We start from the raw sequence: 24,098 nt of genomic DNA on the forward strand, positions 1-24,098 counted from the left end.
TGAGGGGTCCTTTCATTGGACTGGTTCCCTGTGGATTTGCTCCCCCCTCCATTTTGAATGGGGGGTCTGACCAGCTTCCCCAGGACCTAGCCTGAGGTCCTACACTCCTGTCGCCAGAGGACCACCAAGGTAACTTTCTCCTGACCTAGCACTCTACCTGCTGCCCATCAACACTGGCTAATTAAGTCCTGCCCCAGGTTTCTGATTTCTGTATTTCCATAGTAAGGCCACCTGGGCCTTCATGGATTGACCGAGCCCCCCTACTCCTCCCCCCACCCCCCACCCCCGGCTGACAGAAATCTTGGCCAAGTACTCAGAACTCACCACTAAGACATACCGTGGCCAAGGGCCCCATAGAGAAAATGGTCCACATTTCCCATTGGCCCCCACCCCACCCTGTTACCAGCCAAATTGCACTGCTGAGGATGCTCTGAGCAAGCTTTTGGTTCCAGATCACTTACTCCTATTGCTTCCTCTAATGTTTTCAGGGTGTCTGCTTTGACATTGAGGGCTTGGATCCATTTGGAGTTGATTCTGGTGTAGGGTATGATACATAAGGTTCTAGGTTTAGGTTTCTGCAGGGTGATTAACCAATTTTGCCAGCACCATTTACTGGAGAGGCTGTCTTTCTTACATTCTATTTTTTGGCTCCCTTATCAAAGATTAGGTGGCTGTGGGTCTACATGCTCATTTCTGGGTCTTCGTGGCTATTCCATTGGTCCTCATGTCTGTTCTTGTGCCAGATTACTATGGCTTTGTAGTAGAGTTAGAAATTTGGTACTGGTATTCCTCCAGCGCTGTTCTTGCTGCTAAGGATTGTTTATGCTATTCAGGGTCTTTTATTGTTCCATATGATTTCTTGGACTAGTTCTTCTATTTCCATGAAAAATTAGGTTGGGTTATTGATAGGTATCACATCAAATATGGACCTAGCCTGTGGAAGTATTGCCATTTTCACCATGTTAATCCTCCCAATCCAGTAGGATGGGAGGTTGTTCATGTCCTGATTTCCTTTTTCAGATTTGTAAAGTTTTCATGGTAGAGGTCATTCACTTCTTAGTTAGCTCCTAGGAATTTTATTTTGTGTGGGGCCATTACCAAAGGAGTAGCTTTCCTGATGTCATCCAAACTCTTCTCCTTGTTGGCATACAGAAAAGCCATTGCTTTTCTACCCTGCTACTTTGCCAAAGTTTTGAATCAGCTCAAGTATTTTGGAAGTGGAGTCAATCAGCTTCTTTGTCTTTCTGAAGAGTTTCTCTTGTATCCTCTGAGTGTGTCTCTTGGGGAAATAGCTCCTCCATGTTGACCAACTTTCTGAGACCCTTGGTGGAAACACTTAGAAGGGGGCTGAGGCAGCAGCTTTGTGGCATAGTATTTTCCTTTGGTTTGTGCCAGGAGTTGGGCTTGAACTTAGGGTCTTGTGCTTTCTCTTGGATTTAGTGGCTCATGACTAGCACTAGTCATTTGAGCCATAACCCCACCTCTGGTCTTTCTGCAGAATAAATGCGGATATGAGTGTATCAAACTTTTCTGCTTGGCCTGCCTTTGAACCTCCACCTTCAGACTCTAGCATCCCAAGTAGTGGGATTTATAGGTGTGAGTGACCAGCACCCTGTCTGTAATGTGTTCTCCTATCAGTCATGAGGTAGTGGATTGACCCTAGCACTGTTTATTTCTGGAACTTTCTTGAGTTCTCTCTTCTGTAAAGATGGTTAGCAGAAAGGATGTAGGTGAGTAACATGCCTGAGCTGTGAGCATACATAGGTCTCTGTTCCTGTTACTGGAGTTTACCAGCTATTGCACACTTCCAGGCCGAATTAGGACAGCTGTTTTCTCTACCTAGAAGTTTCTTTATCCTTCTAACAACAAAGAGAAAGATTGCTGAGTGCTGGTATCTTACACCTGTCATTTTAGCAAGTCAGGAAGGCTAAGATCTGAGGATATTAGTTCTTGAAGTAAACACCAGTAAAGCCAGAAGTGGAGCCATGGCTTGCATGGTAGAGAAGTAGCCTTGAGAAAAAAGCCAAAAAACCCTCAAGGAGGCCAGAGGATCCCTGCTGAGAGCTGCTGGGGTTTTCTGCTTCAACAGTGCTTGAGGGGAACCAGGTGCTGGACCATAATTCTGGCCACCTGCTCCAAGCCACTAACCTTGTGCCACCTCTTCACCGTGTGCTCAACCTGCCCTGAGGCCTCTGTTGTCAGTCCAGTGCTAACCCATTGCGACTCCATCTCTCTTACCTGCTGCCCTGAGGACTGCAGTTTCCTGCCAGGTGTGCCTGAACTGCTACCAGGACTCAGAGGCCACCATCAACCACCAGATCCATCTGGAGCTCTACCCCTCCTATGTCTACCTGCCCATGTCTTGGGACTTTGGCCGAGATGATGTGGCTCTGAAGAGCTTTGCCAAGTACTTTTTTGCTAGTCTCATGAGAGAGAGAGAACATGCAGAGAAACTGATGAAGCTGCAGAACCAGAGAGGTGGCCGCATCTTTCTGTAGGATATCTAGAAACCAGAGTGTGATGTCAGGGAAAGCGGGCTGAAATTGATGGAGTGTGCACCTCACTGGGAAAGAGTGTGAGTCAGTCACTGCTGGAACTGCACAAACTGGACACTGACAAAAATTACCCCACTTGTGGGACTTCATTGAGACTCATTACCTGAGTGAGCAGGTGACGTCCATCAAAGAACTGGGTGACCATGTCAACAACTTGCACAGGAGGAAGCCCCTGATCTGGCATGGCAGAATGTCTCTTTGACAAGCTCCCTCTGGGAGAAAGTGATGAGAGATAAGCCTTGAGCTGACCCCCAAGCCATACATGACTTCCAGTCACAAAGGCAGTGCATGCATGCTGGCGATTATTACCTTTTCTGTACATTTTACAAGAACCTCCTAAGTTCTTTCAACTTGTACCATTTTGTCAAATAAAGGGATTTGGTATAAAACAAACAAAAAGCTCAAGGAGAGCATGCAGGCCCTGAATGTCAGCTCTAGAACTTGTACAAAAGAAAACCCAAAGAGAACATATCACCCCTAAACTAGGAGAAGAGTTGAAGGCTTCATTTCTGATCTGAAACCATCTCAGGTCTTTTTTGAGATACACTGTTAATTGGTTGCTACTCATGGAGTCATCTTGTCCTTTTCTTAGTGTTTAGAACTCAGGACCTTGCAGTTAGCTGTGGTTAATAGGTTCAAACATGTACTGCTGGAGTTCCTCCCTCAATCCCTCTTGTGTGTGGGCAGTATTGGAGAAAGGACTTGTGTGTGTACTGTTTCTCTTTGAGCATCAATCCTCCAAAGCCTCTGGCCTCTGAATAGCTTGGAGTACAGACAAGATCCACAAATTAGTGTCACTGTCACTTTTTTTTTTTTTCGGTCCAGTTGTGGACCTGGGCCTGGGCGCTATCCCTCAGCTCTTCAGCTCAAGGCTAGCACTCTACCACTTGAGCCACAGCGCCACTTCTGGCTTTTTTTTCTTTTTGCTTATGTGGTGCTGAGGAATCGAACCCAGGGCCTAATGCATGCAAGGCAAGTGCTCTACCACTGAGCCACCTTCCCAGCCCCTCACTGTCACATTCTTGAACTCCCACCAAACATCAGTACCCAATGCAGAAATGAAGAGTACTCAGAATCTATATGATCAAATTTTGAGAAAATCAATTTAATAAGTTTGGTGAGAAGCAAATTAATATAGAAAAAATATTAAGTATCATTTCCAATACGAAAAACTTAAAGAAGTCTGTGGAGCTTGTTGGAGGTCGCAGCAGAGGAAGGAACCGTGGTCTCCAGGCATGTTCAGGCAGAATGGCACGTGTTCCAGGTGAGCACCACAGCGATGTGTTTTCAGCCTTTCCATTTGAGCTGAAGGAAGAAAGGGAACTCAGGACTGAATTGTACAGGACAACACCTGACAAGTCACAATCTCTTTCTGAAAGTCTATCCCTTTAGCGCCCTCTCCCTCTCCCCTTTTCTGTTTGTATCTCCACACTTCCCTTTCACCCAGGAAACCATAGATCAGAGGGGATGAGCTAAAAAAAAAAAAAAAAAAGGACTTCCTGGGAAGGTGGCTCAGTGGTAGACCATTTGCCTTGCATGCTGGAGGCCCTGGGTTCGATTGCTCAGCACCACATAAGAAAAAAAAAAGCCGGAGGTGGCGCTGTGGCTCAGGTGGTAGAGTGCTAGCCATGAGCTGAAGAGCTGAGGGACAGCGCCCAGGCCCAGAGTTCAGGCCCCACGACCTGGCCCCCTCCCCCCTCCAAAAAAGGACTTCCTTGAAGTATAGATAAAACACAGAGCACAGCTCAGTGGCCACCTACTTTTTTCCAGGCTCTCAGGAGGAATCACTGTGTGTAGGAAGCACTTTAGGCCTGCTGCAGCAGCAGCAACATAAGGTCCGAAAGCAACTGGCGATGTTCTTCTTCCAGCGCCTCCAGCCCCTGAGTTGCTCATTTGTTGTGGATGTTGTGGGTTGAGCCGGTGGTAGGGAAGTTTTGGCAGGTGCAGGACTTGGGGGCAGCTTGCTGCTCTCCTCCTCCCCAGCTTGGTCCTTCCCGCTGGCATCAGAAGGTTTTGGACATGGGGCAACAGACCTGACCTTCCTCCTCCTCTTTCTGTACTGGACCCAGGAGTTATATAATATAGGGGGAAGAGAGTGGGGTCTGCTGCCCGCCTGCCTCTCCTGCCTCTCCTGCTCCGGGGCCGAGCTGGCCATTTCACTGTGTTTGGCTATGGGGAGTGCTACTGCAGCTGCTGCCGCCACGGCCTCTGCTGCTGCTGCTGCAGCTGCTGGTACCAGGGCAGCCTTGCTGCTCACAGTCTTGCCCTCTGTGTTGGAAATATGGGGTCTCCAAAGGAGGCAGGGTAGGCACACGGATCTCCTGCCTTTCCTGCCACCACCCCCCTGCTGCTGCTCAGCAGGCAGGCCTACAGCCCGGTGGCCCAAGAGAGCACTAGCTTGCTTCAAGTGCAGAGCTTGGCCGGTCCTGCATACAGGGGAGGGGCAAGGCGGAGGCGCAGGCAGTGCATGCCTCCCCAGGCCGGTCAGGTCTTGGCCCTGGTCTTGCTGCTGCTTTAGAATTTTATAGGTTGCCATGGAGGCAGACAGGGCTGCCCCAACCTGGTCTGGGTCAAAACCCAGGAAATAGGCCATGAGGTTTAGAATGGCCGGATCTGGCTGGGCCAGGGCACTCTGGCTGGGGCGTGGTGAGCGTGCCTGTGTTGCCTTTAACCAAGGGTGGCACAACACTTGCCTCACAGCAGGTCTCTTTTGAGGGTCAAGTGTCATCAGATACCCTAAGATATCCCGCAGTTCAGTGGAAAACTGTTTTAGAATTTGAAACCTGCCCGCTAACACTTGCTGTTTTAGGACGAGCCAGGACCTGTCATCAAAAGGGACGTCGCCCATGACCATAAAGTAGAGTAGTATCCCCAAACTCCAGACGTCCACCTTGGGACCCTGGTATTTCTGCTGCGTAATCATTTCGGGGGGCCAATAAGCCATGGTCCCGCACCACCCGTCCAGCTCCTGCTGGGGCTGGAACCGCATACTGAGACCAAAGTCGCAGAGCTTAGCTGTGCCCTGGCTGTCCAGCAGGATGTTTTCGGCCTTCAGGTCCCGATGAATGATGCCATGGTCGTGGCAATAATTGACCGCCCTCACGATCTGCCTAAACAGAAGCCTGGCCTCCCCCTCCCTCAGTCTGTCCACCTTGTACACATAGTCTGCTAGGTCTCCTCCCTCGAGGTACTCCATCACCAAGTTCACCCGCTGCTCTGCCTCTACCACCTCGTAGAGTCTGATGATGTTAGGGTGCTCCACAGACTTTAAGATGTCCAGTTCTGTGTCAACAGAGAGGCACTTCTTCTTGGTGATCGTTTTCACGGCGACCAGGCTGTCTGTAGGCAAGTGCTTTGCCAGATAGACTGCGGCAAAGCTCCCTTCACCGATGGTTCTCAGCACCCGGTAGTGAGCCCTGAGGAGCTCCTCGTGTGAGGAACTGGCCTCAAGGCCCCGCCGGGACCTCTCCTCTCTACTCTCACTATTCATCCTACACAGCACCCTAGAGATGCTGTCTAGGGAGAAAATAGAATCAAACAATGAAATAAAAGATATAAATGTATAATAATGTAAGTAAAATATGAATAAGTATAATAAATGAATAATAAAATGTAACTACTACCTAACTACCTATCTATCTATCTAACAATATAATGTAAATATAGAAAGAATAATAAATGAACAATATGCTAAAATGCTAGCTAAAATGCTATCTAGTGAAAAACAAAGCAATTAAAGAAAAAGGAAAAGTGAAAGAGAAGAGTAAAAGAAGAAAAGTGAGAAAAAGAAAAGAAAAGTAGAGGGAAAAGTCAAGAAAAAGGAAGAAAGAAGTAAGATAAGAAAATGTAAAAGAGGCAAAAGAGAAACCAAGTCCGAGAGAGTCAAAGCCGAATCGCAATCCAAATCCAAACACCGAAAATCAAAGCCAAATCAATAAACCAAATCCCGAAAATCAATCACTCACCAACCACCAGACACCTGAACTCCACCCTGCCAAATACCTACAAGAGTCCACCAGTCAGCACGCGATGTATATATAGCCAGGGTTATTGTGGCCTCAAGAAGGTGTCTGTGATGTCAGAGCTGCCAAGGGTCTCTGCCCATGTGGGCATCGCCCCCTGTGCCCATCTCAGTTCCTGGCCTTCAGGACGCTTCTTAGATGAGCATGCCTGGACTGGCCTTGCAGTCAGGGCCTGGGCACTGTCCTTTAGCATTTTGACTTTGATTGATTTCATTATTGTTTTCATTTTAGTGCCAGCCCTGGGCCTTGAACTCTGGGCCTGGGCACTGTCCTGAACTTCTTTTTGCTCAAGGTTAGCACTCTACCACTTGAGCCACAGACCTACTTCCTGCTTTTTCTCTTTCTGTGTTACTGAGGAATTGAACCCAGGCAAGCACTCTACCACTAAGCACATTCCCAGCCCCTGTCTCTGAGCTTTGATACTCAAAGCTCGTGCTCTATCAGCTGAGCCACAGCCCCAGTTCTATCTTCTTGGTGCTTCATGGGAGATAATAGTCTCTGGGAATTTTCCAGCCCATGTTGCCTTTGCATTAGCATCCTCATATGCCAGCCTCCTGCTTAGCTAGGATTACAGGCCTTACAGTAGCCATATGCTTACAACACACTTATGTTAAACAGAACTTAGGTTCTGTTCAATAAGAGTCTTAGGTTTTCTTTTCTTTTCTTTTTTTTTTTTTTTTTTGTTGGTCGTGGGGCTTGAACTCTGGGCCTGGGCGCTGTCCTTCAGCTCTTCAGCTCAAGGCGAGCGCTCTACCACTTGAGCTACAGCGCCACTTCCGGTTTTCTGGTGGTTTATTTGAGATAGGAGTCTCATGGTCTCTCCTGCCCGGGCTGGCTTTGAACCGCGATCCTCAGATCTCAGCCTCCTGAGTAGCTAGGATTACAGGCGTGAGCCACCAGCGCCCGGCTGAGTCTTAGGTTTTCTTAGGTGGTTATGTAGATTGATATTTAATATTTCAACCGGTGGCAGTCTAGTGAGAGTGCTGATATCAAGACTCCTAGAGTGCTCATATCCGTAATCCTAGTTACGTGTGGGGTTGGAAATGGGAAGATTGCATTTGGAAGCCAGCGTAGGCCAAATAGTCCATGAAAGCCCATGACAAGGGAGCAGGTTGGCATCATGGTGCATGCCTCTCATCCCAGCCAAGGTGGCAAGTGACAAATAAGATGAAGGTTCCGGCTGCTGCCTGCTACAGAAGCAAATCCCTTTCTCAAAAACTACCAGCACAACACTGTTCAGTATCTAACTTATGTAACTGCACCCTCTCTGTGTATCTCCTTTACAGGAAACTTTAAAATAAAAAGAACAAATGATGACCACCAGCACAGATATGTCATGACTCACTGTTTATAAGGTCAGCTTAAGCTCAAACACTTCATCAAAACTCAAACCTCTCCTATTCCTCAATATATTTGTTGCTTCTGCTTTAATATTGACATTATCTTTTTTTTTTTTTTGTCGGTCGTGGGGCTTGAACTCTGGGCCTGGGCGCTGTCCCTCAGCTCTTCAGCTCAAGGCCAGCGCTCTACCACTTGAGCTACAGTGCCACTTCCGGTTTTCTGGTGGTTTATTGGAGATAGGAGTCTCACGGTCTCTCCTGCCCGGGCTGGCTTTGAACCGCGATCCTCAGATCTCAGCCTCCTGAGTAGCTAGGATTACAGGCGTGAGCCACCAGCGCCCGGCTTATTGACATTATCTTTAAGTTGAATGATCACATGAGGGCTACTCCGAACACAGTATTTTTTCATTCTGTTTGGATGGATGTCAAACATGTGTCTGATATGATATTTAGAATATATAAGCAGATTCATTGTGAACTGTGCTGTATCTTGCTAAGGCAAAGATACCCTTCAGGATTTCCTAGAAGATTACCATTAATTTTCTCATCAAAAACAAGGGAAGCCAGAGAGATGTAGGTCAATCTATTCAGCCCCGAACATACTAATGATCAAACCCAAAATCTTGTCCACAGTAGTTGTTCCAGCATATGGGTCCCCCAGAAGTGACACAAACATTGCGGAATTTATTTCTACCTACAGTTCTGCCCTGAACAACTGGGTTCTACTTTCTTTTTTTCTTTCTTTTTTTTTTTTTTTGGTCCAGTCGTGAGGCCTGAACTCTGGGCCTGGGCGCTGTCCCTCAGCTCTTCAGCTCAAGGCTAGCGCTCTACCACTTGAGCCACAGCGCCACTTCCGGCTTTTTTCTTTTTGCTTATGTGATGCTGAGGAATGGAACCCAGGGCCCTCAGGCATGCAAGGCAAGTGCTCTACCACTGAGCCACCTTCCCAGCCCCCTGGGTTCTACTTTCTTACAAGTATTTCTTAGAGGTCTGAAAGAAGAACTCTGGGAAAGGTACAGTGATGGATGTTTATGCAAAGTAGGCCTCTTCATTTTCTACATAATAAAGCAACTCGTGCAATCCCAATTCCTAAACAGTAGTACTTTGAGACACACATTGCATTGCATGTAGTTGACAGCTTATGGCTTAATTCAAACGGATGAAACCCAGGGCCTTCAACATGTGAGACAATCCTTGAACCAGCCCCTGCACAGTCCTAACCCTAACATGCTTTTTTTTTTTATCCTGGATTCCACATTCCCTGTGACAAACGCAGGGCAAGAGGCTGGCACTGCCTTAAATATGAGCACATTGAGTGCAAAGACACATGACTGCAGCCCTCTGTGGTTCTTCTCGGTCTGTCCAAGGGGTCTCAGAATGTCAGTTAACTGAAAAGAATCATCTCCTGCTAGTCATAGGAAGTCCAGCTGCGGCTACCTGAACAGCTGCTCTCATGTTGAGATAATCTCCACTGTGATTATGATGCATTATGATGGACTGAGAGGGACTAGAGCACAGGGAGAAGAAGGGCTCTGGTGAGAGGGTGTGGCTCAGTCTTTAGCTCTCCTATGTGGAGGAGGGTCCTTAGATAGAATAGCTTCTAGGAATGGGGCTTGGAATAGAAGCAGTGTCTTAATCCTGTGTGGTTCTGACTGGCTATTGCTCATCTATCTTCAGTAGGGCCCTTAATTAAGTAGACAGGAGAGTTGAGTTTGGGAGATGTAGTTTGTTGTGTTGAGGTGTGTGCCACTTCTGGAGCTTTATCTCAGGGTCTAGGAGCTGCCTTTGAGCCTTTGTCCTTGATTAGCACTCTAGTATGTGAGCCACAGATTTACTCCCCGCTTTTGGGGAGGTAATTGGAGAGAAGAGTCTTATGACTGTCAGCCTGGCTTTGAACTGAGATTCTCAGATCTCAGCCTCCTGAGTTGGTCAGATTTTAGGCTGGAGCCACTGGCACTGGGCTCCTCTGGTGAATTTGCAGTTAGGTGGTAGCTCTCCCTGTGTCCATTCATCCTGCTTGAGAACTACTGTGAGTGGTTGTTCCTTCTCCTCAGCTAATGAAGAAGGCTTTCTGCAGTGTTTTCATTTGCATAAGACATAATGCTTTTATCTCTCTCTTTCTTGCTCTCTCATTCTCTCATTCTTCTTTTTTTTTTTTTTGTCAGTCGTGGGGCTTGAACTCTGGGCCTGTGCGTTGTTCCTTAGCTCTTCAGCTCAAGGCAAGCGCTGTACCACTTGAGCTACAGCGCCACTTCCGGTTTTCTGGTGGTTTATTGGAGATAGGAGTCTCACGGTCTCTCCTGCCCGGGCTGGCTTTGAACCGCGATCCTCAGATCTCAGCCTCCTGAGTAGCTAGGATTACAGGCGTGAGCCACCAGCGCCGGCCTCTCATTCTTCTTTTTGCTCAACTTTCCCCTTTATCCACTCATACTTGACCCCTTCATTTTATTTATTCATTTATTCAACACACCCACAAACTCATACACAAACACAACCTACACCTAAACACAGAGAGAGACACACACACAAAGAGAAAAACAGGGAGGGAGATGGAGAGGGAGAGAGAGAGAGAGCATCCCTTCCTGTTTTCATTCATTTTAAATGGAGCGATAATAAAATACTCCTTCTAGAGTAGTCTTCTAGTTATATAGTCAGTAAATTAAAAAAATTCTTCAGTATTCTTAACCCATGAACACTTCCTATATTAGCATTTATTTTTCTATTGGCTTGTGCTTATGAATCTTTCCAAAGATTCATTTGTATTTGTTATTTTACATTTTTCATAGATGTGGTTATTTCCACTGAGGGTTCATGGGTTTACTTGACGTTTCATTAGTTTTAATGAACATGGTTGTGAAGGTAGCTTTAGTGCAGCCTTGCAGCATTATTTACCATAGCCAAGACATGGAGTCAACCCAAATGCCCCTCCGTGGATGAACGGGTCAAGAAAATGTGGCATATTCACAATGGAATTCTATGCTTCCATCAGAAAGAGTGTTATTGCATCTTTTGTAAGAATATGGAAAGCCTTGGGGAAAATATATTAAGTGAAGTAAGCCGGACTCAAGGAAACATAGGTTGCAGGGTTTCTCTCATTTGTGGTAGCTAGAATGTTGCTTATAACTCTACAAGTAAACACACTGGGTGGTAAGGAAGGGGTTACAAATGACTTTGCAAGTGAACACTTTGGGTGGTACCTAAGGAGTTAGAAATGAAATAATTGAAGTCTGAAAGACTCCAAGGAGAGCACAGACCCTGTAATTCCAGTGAGAGGCTAGAAGAATTAAGAGGGGAAGGGGAAGGAATTCGGGCAAGAATCTCTAGTATATACAACAGCATTGAAAAATATGAGGGAAGGCACCCTGTGCCTACACGCAGGGTGAAGATTTTGATGTGATGACAGAGATTAAGATGCATTGTACATACAAACTGCTTTGCTAAATGTCAAAAATGTATTATATACCCTAAAGTTAAGATAAGGGAAGGGTTGGGTAGGGAGGGGCTGATGAGAACGTTGAAAGGGGTAACCTGGATCAAGATTCACTGTATTCATAAACTGCTTCAATGAATGGCAACTCCTTTGTACAATTACTTAAATAAAGATCATTAAAATATTTTTTAATGAAAGGGGGAAAAAAAGATTGCATAGGCCTTGGTGAGTTACTGAGCCCCCTGTCTGAGGATTAAGGCCTTGGTGGGCTGCTGAGCCCCCCATCAGAGTCAAATTTGGCCCCAAATTTAAAACTCCACTTCTGTGAGCTCTGGAGCAGGCAAAACTCTCTCCCTCCCTCCCCTCCCCTTAAACTCTGTTAAGGGCTAAAATTAGCTTCTGGTTACTCTCCCTTCTTCCAACTAAAGGTATTCAAAAGGTCAATTGATAGGTAAAATGCTCTTGATAATCAGGACAAATTTGGGCTCCAGGGAATCCCCACCCAGTACTCTTCAATACAAGAATTTGAAATACTAAATGCCTTGGAAAAGCCCTGGAAGAATGTCGCCCAGCAATCATTTGTTTATACTGGTTGAGATTTTTTAAAAAATGGATGAGTTTAAGTTTAAACTCCCCCCAAAAGGTCAACAAGTTTGGATGTTATCAAAAGTATTATATTGTTTTAAAAAGAATTATATTGTTTTAAAGAAAAAGTTTAGCTAGGGGCTGGGAAGGTGGCTCAGTGGTAGAGCATTTGCCTTGCATGCTCTAGGCCCTGGGTTCGATTCCCCAGCACCACATAAGAAAAAAGCCGGAGTTGGTGCTGTGGCTCAAGTGGTAGAGTGCTAGTCTTGAGCTGAAGAGCTGAGGGACAGCGCCCACTCCCAGAGTTCAGGCCCCACAACCCGAACCCCCCCCCAAAAAAGAAAAAGTTTAGCTAAAATGTTTTTGGTTCTTATTAAGCATGGGGATTATTAAATTCTGTTAAATCTTCTCTCTAGCATTGACCATGTGGTGGATGCGCCATCTTGGCATTGTGGTAGCTTAGTTGCTGTTTTGTACCAACTCGATTTTTGACTTGACTTGATTCTGTGACCCTCCCCCCCAACATGGTCAGCCCAGGCACCCTTATGCCAGGCTGCAAGTCTCTTCAAGTCTTGTCTCCTGTTTACTAAAAGTTTTCTTGTTGTTGGCAAAGTTTTGTGTTTTAAACTGACCACATGGTTCCATCATAATTAGGCAAAGTAATACTGCTAAAATTTCAAAAACTTTAAATGGCCGATTTTAAAATCTAAGCATGCTCTGTAGTACCAGGCCATAGACCCCTTCTTCCCCACCCCCCTCCCTGCCAAAGACCTCTAGGGGGCCCTCACCGATGTAAATGCAGGAGAGTAGTTAATTAGACCTCAAGCCTGAGGCAGCAGGCCAGAAACGTGAACCAGGACCCCTTGCCCAGCAGGGTTTTTATAGGGAACATGAAGCAGCAGAGGGAGGGCCATTACAGCATTGGTTGTGTGGGGTTATGTGATTGGTTGGCGATTCGAGGGTGAATCCTGCACTAAATTGCTTCCCACTAGAGTTGGGGGGTTAAACATTCAGGGCCGTCTGACCTCTTGGTCTGTGCTGATAATGTTACATTGTCTTGGAGCAGGCTCTAACACTTATCCTCCAGTAAACAAATGACAGATGTTTTCCTTACAGTTTCCTTACTGTCGAACTCATTTGTGGTCTTTCAGCAATATGATCTGTGCACAAACACATCTGTCTGTCTGTCTATATGTAAACAGTTATGGTTTCAAGATTACCAAGTATTCTGCTTGCTAAAGAGAAAATCTGTTGTCAATGGAAGCTGTGATTTAATCTGAGCTGGGTTTTTGGTTTGTCAATTTTGAGACCTGACTACAATCCAAAGAAAAACAGGCAGTTTTAAAAGGCCTTGGGGTAAAAAGAGAAAGATTATTATAAGGTTTATTAGAGGAGCCATATTTCCCCCCAGAGGGAGCACATGGCATGGCCTCATGCATGCAAGATAAGCACTCTACCACTGGGCCACCTTCCCAGCTCCTTTTCACCTTTTTGAATAGACTGCTTATGGCTTAAGCATCTGGACTCTACCACCTTAGTCTCCAAACACTGCACCTATACTGATTATATCTTTCTTTTGACACATACAGCTTTTTCTGAGTAATAAATCAGCAATATATTTTCTATAGTCTTCCAAGCAATATATCTGTTCAATTTCAATGCATTCCTTGAACATATTTGGAATGCTTTTCATTTGTCTCCTATCTTCATTCCTCCAGCTACTATCTAAGTTCGGTTCCGTATCAAACTCTCCCTGAATTGTTTTAATTAGCAATTAACTGGTTTTGCTGTTTGATATGTCCTAAACACATAAATTGGATCATACCTATTTGTCAGGAAACTGTTGGCTGGTTGTGGTGGCTCACCCCTGTAATCCTAGCTACTCTGGAGGCTAAGATCTGAGAATCTAAGCCAGCCCTGTCAGGAAAGGCCGAGAGACTCTTATCTCCAGTAAACCACTAAGAAAACCAGAAGTGGTGCTGTGCTGCAAGTGGTAGAGTACTAACCTTGAGCTGAAGAGCTGAGGGACAGCACCCAGGCCCAGAGTTGAAGCCCCACGACCGGGCCAAAAAAAAAAAAAAAAAAAAAAAATATATATATATATATATATATATATATATATATATATATATATATATATATATATATATATATATATATATATATCCTTCAATGGTTCCCTACAAGTGAATTAGTTCAAAGTCCTTGCCTTAACAATATCTACATACACTTAAGTAAATGGAAATTATAATTTTGGTATAAGCTTATATGCAAAGGTCCTGTTCCATTCTATGCTAAAGCTAATTCCTATCCACACTGCATTGTTAGTATTCCTGCCATTACTCTCCAATAGCCTTTAACATGTAAGTTCTGTATATGAATTTGTATTGTCTTTAGGTTAGTATTGGTTATTTTTTTCATCAGTTTATTTCCCAAGAGTTCTGTTTAGGCTGATAATTCTTAAGAGGGAACAATATGGGGATTGACATACAATTTTGTTTAAGAACTTTAGCAGATATTAAGATGTTAAAACTCCTAATTTAGTTTAATATTAAAGGGACTTAATAATCTTTTGTGGTAGTTCCTTTTTTATATCCCCAGTCTTTTTTTTCCTAAGCTCCTAACTCATGGGCTCAGATCATCTTCTCATCTCAGTTTCCTGAATGGCTGGGACTATAGGCCAGGTACTAGGTGTTCAACACTCTACTAAACTGCATAATTATTTAAGCACTTTAATGCATGAATAATTTGGTAGAGTTAATTTGGAGCATCTAGTTGGACATGGTGGCTCATGCTTGCAATCCTAGCTATTTTGGAGGCTTAGATCAAAAGGATCACATTTCAAAGCCAGCCTAGGCCAAAGAAAAAACAGGTTGTGAAATTCCATCTCAGTGGAAGAGGCTAAGCATGGTGATGTGCACTTGTCATCCTAGTTATTATGGGAAACATAAAGTAGTAAGACAATCATGGTAAGACCCTGTCTCAAAATAACCAGGACAAAAAAAGTTCTGGAGGCATGGCTCAGTAGAGTACCTGCCAAGCAAATCACAAAGCTCTCAATTCAAAGACAGTACCACCTATTTTTTAAAAAAAATTAGAGGCTCTGTTATTTATCAAGAAGTATTTAAAGTATTGAGATTATTTCTTCAGTTGCTTTTCTTTTCCCCCCCTTGTGCTGGGGATCAAGTCTAGAGTTTATTGTGTATGATAGGTAAGTGCTCTATGACTGAGCCATACCCTAAGTTTCATTCAGTTATTTTTCTATCATTCTTCTAATGGCCATGGTGGAATTGAAGGGGAAAAACAACAACAACAAAAAAGCAATGTAGCGCTTAACTGGACAAATAAACCAAATGAATTACAATTTTGTAATTTTAAGTATTGATAAAACAGATTTATTTTCATCACCAAAGCAAATGCTCCTCTGATTTTTGTGACAATGATTTCTGAATTATTGATGACTAGAAAGCAATCACTGCGCAGGTAGAAGAAAAGCGCAGAAAAAAACAACTAAAAGAAGAACAAAGAAGGAAGGAAGAACAAGAAGAAGAGCAACGCTTATCACGGGAACGAGAAAAGATGCAGAAACAGTATGAAGAGGATATCCTTAAGCAAAAACAAAAGGAAGTCGGTATTTACATTTAACTGTTAGCATTTTAGAATTAATAGTATATGTTTTCAGTGGAATAATAACTTTGAAGTTACTGACACTTGATCTCAGGGCCTCTTGCTGTCTTGGCTTTTTGCCTTAAGGCTGGCACTCTACCACTTAAGCCACACCTCTATTTCCAGCTTTTTGCTCGTTAATTGGAGAGGAGTCTTTTTTCCCCAGGCTGGCTTTGAACCAAGATGCTAAGATTTCAGCTTTTTCAGTAGGTAGGATTATAGGCATGAGCCACATCCAGCACTAAAAGTTGTATTTTGAAGTGGTGAAATACAAGTGGAGGCATTAAAATTTTGAATAAAAAAATTGGGAAAATAAGAGAGACTCTTAAAAATGTTTTATTTTGGGCTGGGAAGGTGGCTCAGTGGTAGAGCGCTTGCCTTGCATGCTCGAGGCCCTGGGTTCGATTCCTCAGCACCACATAAGCAAAAAGAAAAAAGCCGGAAGTGGCACTGTGGCTCAAGTGGTAGAGCGCTAGCCTTGAGCTGAAGAGCTGAGGGACAGCGCCCAGGCCCAGAGTTCAGGCCCCACGACCGGACCCAAAAAAAAAAAAAAAGTTTTATTTTTTCACATGATAAAGTTCTCAAATGCTGTATTAACTGACCTTTGTGCAAATCGAGGAGGTCAAGATGAATTATAGCATAATGCTAGTCATCCATATATGTGATTGTTATCTCCTATATATTAGAGGTGTGTATACTTCATTTGTCAACCATGATTATAATGTAATTCTGTATAGAAATGATGGGCATTTCTAGCCTTATCTACCAATGAAAAAAGAAGCTCCTTTTGCAAAATGGTTGGCATTGATGAAACAATCGGTGGCTGTATTAGTAGTCCTTTTGCTAAAATAAGAGCCAATTCAAATTGGTGGCTGTATTAGTAGTCCTTTTGCTAAAATAAGAGCCAATTCAAAGAGAGTATCTCAATAGCCAGAAGAGCTTTTCTATTAAATGATTTAGATACAGGAAGTAGAGTGTTGTCAGGTGCCATGATTGAGCCAATTCACAAAGAGCAATCATATAGTGGCATTCAGTTTCCAAAGACTAAAAGTTTAGCAATAGAATAGTTTCTTATCTTTTCCCACTTGGCACTCAATGAATATTGGCTGGTAAAGGGACATGTGGTGTAGGTTCCCATTTCATTGACTTAAGTCATCTAAGGCTGCAACGTTTATGTGATAGCACAGGAAGTCCATAAATACTGTATTCTTTGAATATTTATGATAATCACAAGGATCTAGACAAGTGCCTGACATCCAGGAAAGCTTAGGAAATACTGAGAATAGTCAATTTAATAACCATATACATGACTATGTTGGTAGGAAATCATGACTCTCAAGACAAATGAGCTATACCAAAAAATGCAGAGAGCACAGGAGTTAGCACAGAGACTGAAACAAGAACAGCGAATCCGAGAATTGGCTCAAAAAGGACATGATACTTCTAGATTGATGAAAAATCTTGATGGTAAGTGATTAACCAGAACTTCATAATTTTTGAAGATGATTTTAACCACTTGTCTATTTCTAACATTATTTCACAATAAAATTTTTTTAAGGAACTTCAGCTCTTCAGCTAAACTAACTTTAGTAAATAGGAGTGCTTTTAGGAAATAATCTTAGAAGTAGAGTTAAGTAAGTTTTCAGTATCTTTTTACACATAAGTTTTTCTTACATATTGTCTATAGCAATCATGACACTGATAAAATAAATTTGTATGCATTTTTACAAAGAAAGCAGTTACTGAGGGGCTGGGAAAGTGGCTCAGTGGAAGAGTGCTTGCCTTGCTTGCATGAGGCCCTGGGTTCCATTCCTCAGCACCACATAAGCAGAAAAAGCTGGAAGTGGCGCTGTGGCTCAAAGTGGTAGAGCGCTAGCATTGAGCTGAAGAGCTGAGGGACAGCACCCAGGCCCAGAGTTCAGGCCCCATGACCAGCAAAAAAAAAGAAAGAAAGAAAACAGTTACTGAGTGATCTCTGTAAATCCAGTAATGGGTAAGAATGCAAGAACTTTTTAATGAAATTTTTATTGCAGCATTCATTCTGAGTAAAGTCCTATGTTTAGTTACTGTATGCATTTACTTTTTTTTCACTACTGAATCAGACCTAGTCTTGCAAGGTAGGCAAGTACCACCACTAAGCTACAATCCCAGTCTCCTACACATAATTTCTCTTAATAATGCTGTCTTTCATTTGAAAAATATTTTTTCCTATTGCCAGTAGATGCAATGCAAGTGGATGATAAGGTGTCCCCTAAGATTTCAAGTTCAAGACATGACTCTGATGAAGCTGGCAGCAAAATAAATACATGTATCAGTTCTACTACTTCTCCCAAGAAAGATACTGGTGTGCAAACAGGTATTCATATCGAAATTTTTATTTGAAATTTCCTTAAGGCCAAAGCATTAGCACTGAGTTCCATTTCAGTTGTAAAACTTGCAATTTATGAGAAAATAAAATGATCTATTCTTTTCTTTTTTTCAATGATACTGGCTTGAACTCACCACCATAGACTTTTGCTTGTTAACTGGAGATAAGGAGTCTTTTTTTTTTTTGGGGGGGGGTCCGATCATGGGGCCTGAACTCGGCCTGAGCACTGTCCCTCAGCTCTTCAGCTCAAGGCTAGTGCTCTACCACTTGAGCCACAGCGCCACTTCCGGCTTGTTTTCTTTTTGCTTATGTGGTGCTGAGGAATCGAACCCAGGGCCTTGAGCATGCAAGTCAAGCGCTCTACCACTGAGCCACCTTCCCAGCCCCGAGACAAGGAGTCTTATACAGACTTTTCTGCCCGTTGCCTTTGAGCCGTGATCTTTCAGGACTCACGGCATCCTGAGTAGCTATGATTATATATGCGTGAGCTCCCAATGCAACTCTTGGTTTTTAATTTTTTGTACTAGGTTTATTTCAGATATGAGTCACAAATTTACCGCCCCCAACCCCACCCAGGACCTTACAGGTTTAGCAAATGGTTTACCATTGAGCTACAGCTCCTACACAAAACTTACCCTTTAATGGGCATAGTTAGCATTTTTCAGTATATTCCTAATAATTGAGCAGTCACCATAATTATAGAACTTTTCCCTCACTCTGATCTAGTAACCCATTAAGTTAGCAGAGGAATCTCTTCATTTTCTGGTTTGCTTGTTCTGAACATTTCATGTTACTAGAATCAAAATGTTCCTTTGTGTCTGGCTACTCTGCTTTAGGATAATGGTAGTAAGTACATTATTCCTGAATAGTATTCTGTTGTATATATAATACATTTTGTTCTTCATGATTTGATGGATGTTTATTTATACTCTTGGGCTATTGTGAATAATGTTGCTTTGACCATTCATGTACAGATTTTGTGAAAAAAGAAAAACAGAATTTCTGGATCATGTGATAATTCTTCCAAACTGTCCAGACTCCAAAGCAGTTGTCCAGCCATCAATATAATAGGGTTCTAATTTCTCCTTGTGATTGCCAACACTTGTTATATGGGGGACATATTAAGTGGTTCTGAATTGTATTTCCCCCGAATTGTATTTTATGAGCATCTTTTCATGTCTGGTTTTCAATTCAAATCATCAGGCAATGTCTTGGGTTGGAAGTCAGTGGGTTTTTTCCACTCCCCACTCCACTTGGTGGCCCATGCCCTGTAATCTTAAATATTTGGGAGGCTGAGACTGGAATACAGTAGTTCAAAGCGAGCCTGGGCAGACAAGTCCCCAGGACTCTTATCTCCAGTTAACCAGCAAAAAACTAAAAGTGGAAATGTTGTTGAAGTAGTAGAGTGCCATCTTTGAACAAAAAGGCCAAGCAGGGACATAAATCCTGATTTCAAGCCTCAGTACTAGCACAAGAAAAAAGGTAAAGCAAGGCCTCAAAGACAGTGTGTTCATAGCCTCAATGATTATGGTAGTAAAAAGTTGTATATACTATATAGTGGAATTAGCTTTAGTAAGAAATTGATACGTGCTATTGACTAAATGTTATGGCAAGTATTTAAGCCAATTACAAAACAATATAACTCCATTTACTGGGGTATTATCTATAGTAGTGAATGTCTAGAAAGAAAGTAGCATACTGGTTGCCACTGGGGCAAGTAATGAGAGGTGGGTAGTTTGTTTTAAAATTAGAAGTCTTAAAGTGTAACTAATAACATTGTTTAACATTTGAGAAAAATGATAGAAGTGGTAAACTTTTATATGTCTGTTTAAAAAGTCATAATCTTTTTTTAGATGACTTAATTACAAGAAATTTCACTAACACATTATCACTATTATCACATTATCACATTATCACATTATTCTATCAGTGATAGAAAGGGAAAATACACATTGTTCTTCTCCCCAGAGTTCTGTAGAATTTGATGGACAGCTTAACACTAAGAAAGACAGCAAGAACTAGAAAAAGAAAATAGCTGGTTTAATGAGCAATGTAAACAGTCTATAACAGAGAAACAAACAAAAGAAATGTCCCAAAAGGCCGACTTGGAATATAAATAAGCCTCTCAAAAGGTATGTTCCAGCATCAGAAAAGTACCCTAAACAGCTTCAAAAGCAGAGAGAAGAAAAAAAAGTAAGAAGACAGATGGAACTGCTTCAATTGGTAGAGAAAAATAATTCTGAACACCTTTCTCAAAATAGAGGCACTTCGCCAGAAGATTTTCATTCATCCTATCCAGAAACAGTCAAAAACCAGGTGGCATGTAATGAACAAGGTAAAGCTCCTCTTTCTCATTTTTAAACATGCATGAATCTCTAAACTCAAAACACAAATCTCAGCTGGGAATGTGGCTTGATGGTAGAGTGCTTGCCTAGCATGCATGTAGCCCTGGGTTTGATTCCTCAGTACCACAGAAAAAGCCAGAAGTGGTGTTGTGTCTCAAGTAGTAGAGTGCTAGCCTTGAGCAAAAGCAGCTCAGGGACAGTGCCTAGGCCCTGAGTTCAAGCCCTAGGACTGGCAAAAAAAATAAAAAATCTCACAATTTTCTATAGACATGCTTGTTTTGATAGAGTTCTTGTTTGTCTAAATGAGTTCTAAAATTTTATGTTAGGGGTTAGCAAACTAGATTCTATTAGCAACTCAGTCTGCTATGTTTTTTGTAAACAAAGTCTTATAGGAATACAACCATACTTGTTTTAATAATCTTTTTGTGAGTGACTTTATGCTGCAAGACACCATGTATGGCTGTAAACGCTGACATTTTATTTACTACTTGGCCCTTAAAAGAATCTCAAAAGCAGGCTGGGAAGTTGGCTCTGTGGTAGAGGGCTTGCCTTCCATGTATGAGGCCCTGGGTTCGATTCCTCAGCACCACATAAGCAGAAAAAAAAAGCTGGAAGTGGCTCAAGTGGTAGAGTGGTAGCCTTGAGCTGAAGAGCTGAGGGACAGCGCCCAGGCCCAGAGTTCAGGCATGACCAGACTCCAACCCCCCCCCACCCCACACACACACAAAAGAATCTCAAAAGCAAGCTGGGCTTGGTGCATGCCAGCTACATGCAGATAGTAGTAAGGAGTTCAGTCTGAGAGTAGCTAGGTAGAAATAAGACCCTATCTGATAAGGTGAAAAAGCCTGGTGTGAGGTAGAGTGTATGGTAGAGTGAGCACTTGGCTAGCAAGCTTTAGGCTCTAAGTTCAATACCCAGAACCATCATAAGCAAACATTTAAACTTCAAGAAACCTGTTTTAGCCAGGTATGGTAGTATACATCTGTAATTTGTTTCAGCACTTGGGAGGCAGAGGCAGGATTAGGAGTTCAAAGCCAGACTGCAGAGCGGGGAAGGTGGCTCAGTGGTAGAGCACTTGCCTTGCATGCTTGAGGCTCTGGGTTTGATTCCTCATCACCACATAAGCAGAAAAAGCCGGAAGTGGCGCTGTGGCTCAAGTGGTAGAGCGCTAGCCTTGAGCTGAAGAGCTGAGGGACAGTGCCCAGGCCCAGAATTCAGGCCCCACAACCGACCAAAGGAAAAAAAAAAAAAAAGCCAGACTGCACTAAATAGCCAGATACATACATATACAATAAACAATAACAACAAAAAATTCTTGTTTATAGTCCATATAAGTAACCAGTTGGAAGATAAGGAATTTTTTATTTGTTTGACTGTGAAAAAATACCTTTCTCACCAACATTAGAAATAGATTTCAAGTAACATAAGTATGTGGTTTCACTTGAAAATGCTATATACTCTTCTCTATACTTATATATCCTTTTAGGAAGAAGAATCTATGAAAATTAATTCATTCAGCGAAGAAAGGTATGTGCATTACTTTTATAGGTATATTCACTTTATGTTTGATTCTGAAGAGGTACAGAACACATGCTCCATGTTTACTAATGTTAGGCATAAAGGTGAAGATAAAAATGTGAAAGGAGTAGTTACCAGATGAAGGTTAGTAGTTTAAGAGATAGGTTTTGGCTGGACTGGGATGAAGAAAGCATATGGATGACTTTCTCCTATTTTTCAGGTTTAGCTAAACAGTTTTTACTTATCTCATGTATGACCAGTGAAACAGAAATTATGCTTAGATTGAATCAGGAAGAAGTAATTGGGAAGATAGTAACTTTTTAACTTCTTAATCTGTCTTTTGTGCATGCGTAAGCCAGCTGGGTTTAGAGTTGCCTCATGTTGGGCTTAGTTCAGGTGGTGAGGACATTAATTTATGAAAAATTATCTAAGGAGAAATGAGACTTGTTAGCCCAGATAGAATTGTAATTTAATTCTACCCTTTGTATTGAGTACATACATGTAGCTAGTAAAAATTCCAATGAACACCCTTTTCTTGCCTTGTTTCATAAATGAAACTTTTAGACTTTAGGCTTCCTTACATGATATTCCTAAAGGTGTAATTACATTTCAAATTATTAGAGATGTAATTAATTAAACAGGTATGTTTATTTTAAAAACAAAATTTCTTATTCAAGCTTTTTGGTCTGTTGTGCCTTTTTTTTTTTTAAAGGTTACAGTCATTACCAGTTCCAACAAACTCAGACGGATAGCTTACACTCACCACTAAAAAATAGCCACAAAAGAGAAACAGTGTCAGAAGATGGTGAAATACCTGGAGTGTTTGAACCATCCCATTTTATTCCTTATGTTCGAACAAATGAGATATATTACCTGGATCCAGATGCACCCTTGTCTAGGCTTTCGACTGATCATGGCAAGTAAACTACATATTGTAGATCTAGGAACCCCCAACCCTAAATTCACTTCTAAATAATTCCTACCTGTAGCATCTCAGCTGTACTTTATAAATCTTTAAGACTTTTAGAGTATGTATGTAAGGCTTTCTAGGAAATAAATTTTCTAATGAATCTTACCGCAAACTATTTAGAAATATATTTGGCTTTTATAAATTTTGTCTGGTTTCAGATTGCAACCAAGAGCAACGACTTGCTCTTGGTTCTGTCAGGGATCCACTTCTTAATCCTAACTTGGTAAAGAACAGGGATCGACAACAAGCAATTCTTAAAGGACTTTCAGAACTACGACAGGTATGAGATTAAAAACAAAAACAAAATAAAAAAACAAGAATATATAGATGTGTGTGTTCTTTACATGTGGATGTGACATTAGGGAAATTTGCATGGCTAATTGCATTTTAGCTTCTCTAGTTAATCTCAAAAAAAAAAGGGGACTTCCTTTGGATTTCCTTTCCATCTTTACAAATATTTTTTGGTGTGATGGTATACACATGCAGCACCTAAGAGGCAAGGAGGATCACAAATTCAAAGACCCTGTCTCATAATTATTTTTAGTATGAAATAATGAGACAGTCATTATACTGAGATAATTTTATTATTAGGAAATGTGTACATTTAAACATCCAAACATGATCAATAAGGGCCTAAAACCAAAGACAAAATATATGTGTTGTCAGCTTAAAACAGTGTTGTCTGTCCCAAAGAATTTAGTTGAATATGAAATGATTGGGTTTAATAGGCTCACTGGACATTTTCCCACACCAATTATTAGGGCCATGCTCTCTCGTTAAACAGGTTAATATCTACTATTTAAGATTATAGGGCTGGGAAGGTGGCTCAGTGGTAGAGCGCTTGCCTTGCATGCTCAAGGCCCTGGGTTCGATTCCTCAGCACCACATAAGCAAAAAGAAAAAAGCCGGAAGTGGCGCTGTGGCTCAAGTGGTAGAGTGCTAGCCTTGAGCTGAAGAGCTGAGGGACAGCGCCCAGGCCCAGAGTTCAGGCCCCACAACTGGACCCAAAAAAAAAAAAAAAAACATTATAGTAACTTGGGCTGGGAAGGTGGCTCAGTGGTAGAGCGTTTGCCTTGCATGCTCAAGGCCCTGGGTTCGATTCCTCAGCACCACATAAGCAAAAAGAAATAAGCCGGAAGTCGCGCTGTGGATCAAGTGGTAGAGCGCTAGCCTTGAGCTGAAGAGCTGAGGGACAGCACCCAGGCCCAGAGTTCAGGCCCCATGACCGGACCCCCCCCCAAAACAAACAAACAAAGATTATAGTAACTTTACGCCATCTTTGAAGCTTATAACTGGACT

General features: G+C 42.5%; 2 protein-coding genes and 1 pseudogene across 2 annotated transcripts; 2 read left to right on the forward strand and 1 right to left on the reverse strand.

Annotated features, from left to right (window-relative positions):
* The first annotated feature begins 1,708 nt into the window (after positions 1-1,708).
* On the forward strand, positions 1,709-2,791 carry LOC138824591 (ferritin heavy chain pseudogene; annotated as a pseudogene).
* Positions 2,792-3,678: 887 nt separating this feature from the next.
* On the reverse strand, positions 3,679-6,545 carry LOC138824508 (sperm motility kinase 4A-like). The gene is made up of 2 exons (XM_070018378.1): positions 4,316-6,545; positions 3,679-3,860 (listed from the first exon to the last, which is right to left on the reverse strand). Exon 1 carries the CDS (start codon positions 6,043-6,045, stop codon positions 4,330-4,332), a length of 1,716 nt encoding a protein of 571 aa, XP_069874479.1. The 5' UTR covers positions 6,046-6,545; the 3' UTR covers positions 3,679-3,860; positions 4,316-4,329.
* An 8,924-nt stretch (positions 6,546-15,469) lies between these two features.
* On the forward strand, positions 15,470-22,735 carry LOC138824509 (coiled-coil domain-containing protein 66-like). Its single transcript, XM_070018379.1, has 6 exons — positions 15,470-15,563; positions 16,921-17,065; positions 17,817-17,954; positions 20,228-20,301; positions 21,798-21,838; positions 22,542-22,735. The coding sequence occupies exons 1-6, from the start codon at positions 15,525-15,527 to the stop codon at positions 22,579-22,581; spliced, it is 477 nt and encodes a 158-aa protein (XP_069874480.1). The 5' UTR covers positions 15,470-15,524; the 3' UTR covers positions 22,582-22,735.
* Positions 22,736-24,098: the final 1,363 nt, after the last annotated feature.

The sequence above is a fragment of the Dipodomys merriami genome, unplaced genomic scaffold, assembly GCF_024711535.1.
Source record: "Dipodomys merriami isolate MVZ:Mamm:240054 unplaced genomic scaffold, mDipMer1.0.p SCAF_13, whole genome shotgun sequence".
NCBI lineage: Eukaryota > Metazoa > Chordata > Mammalia > Rodentia > Heteromyidae > Dipodomys > Dipodomys merriami.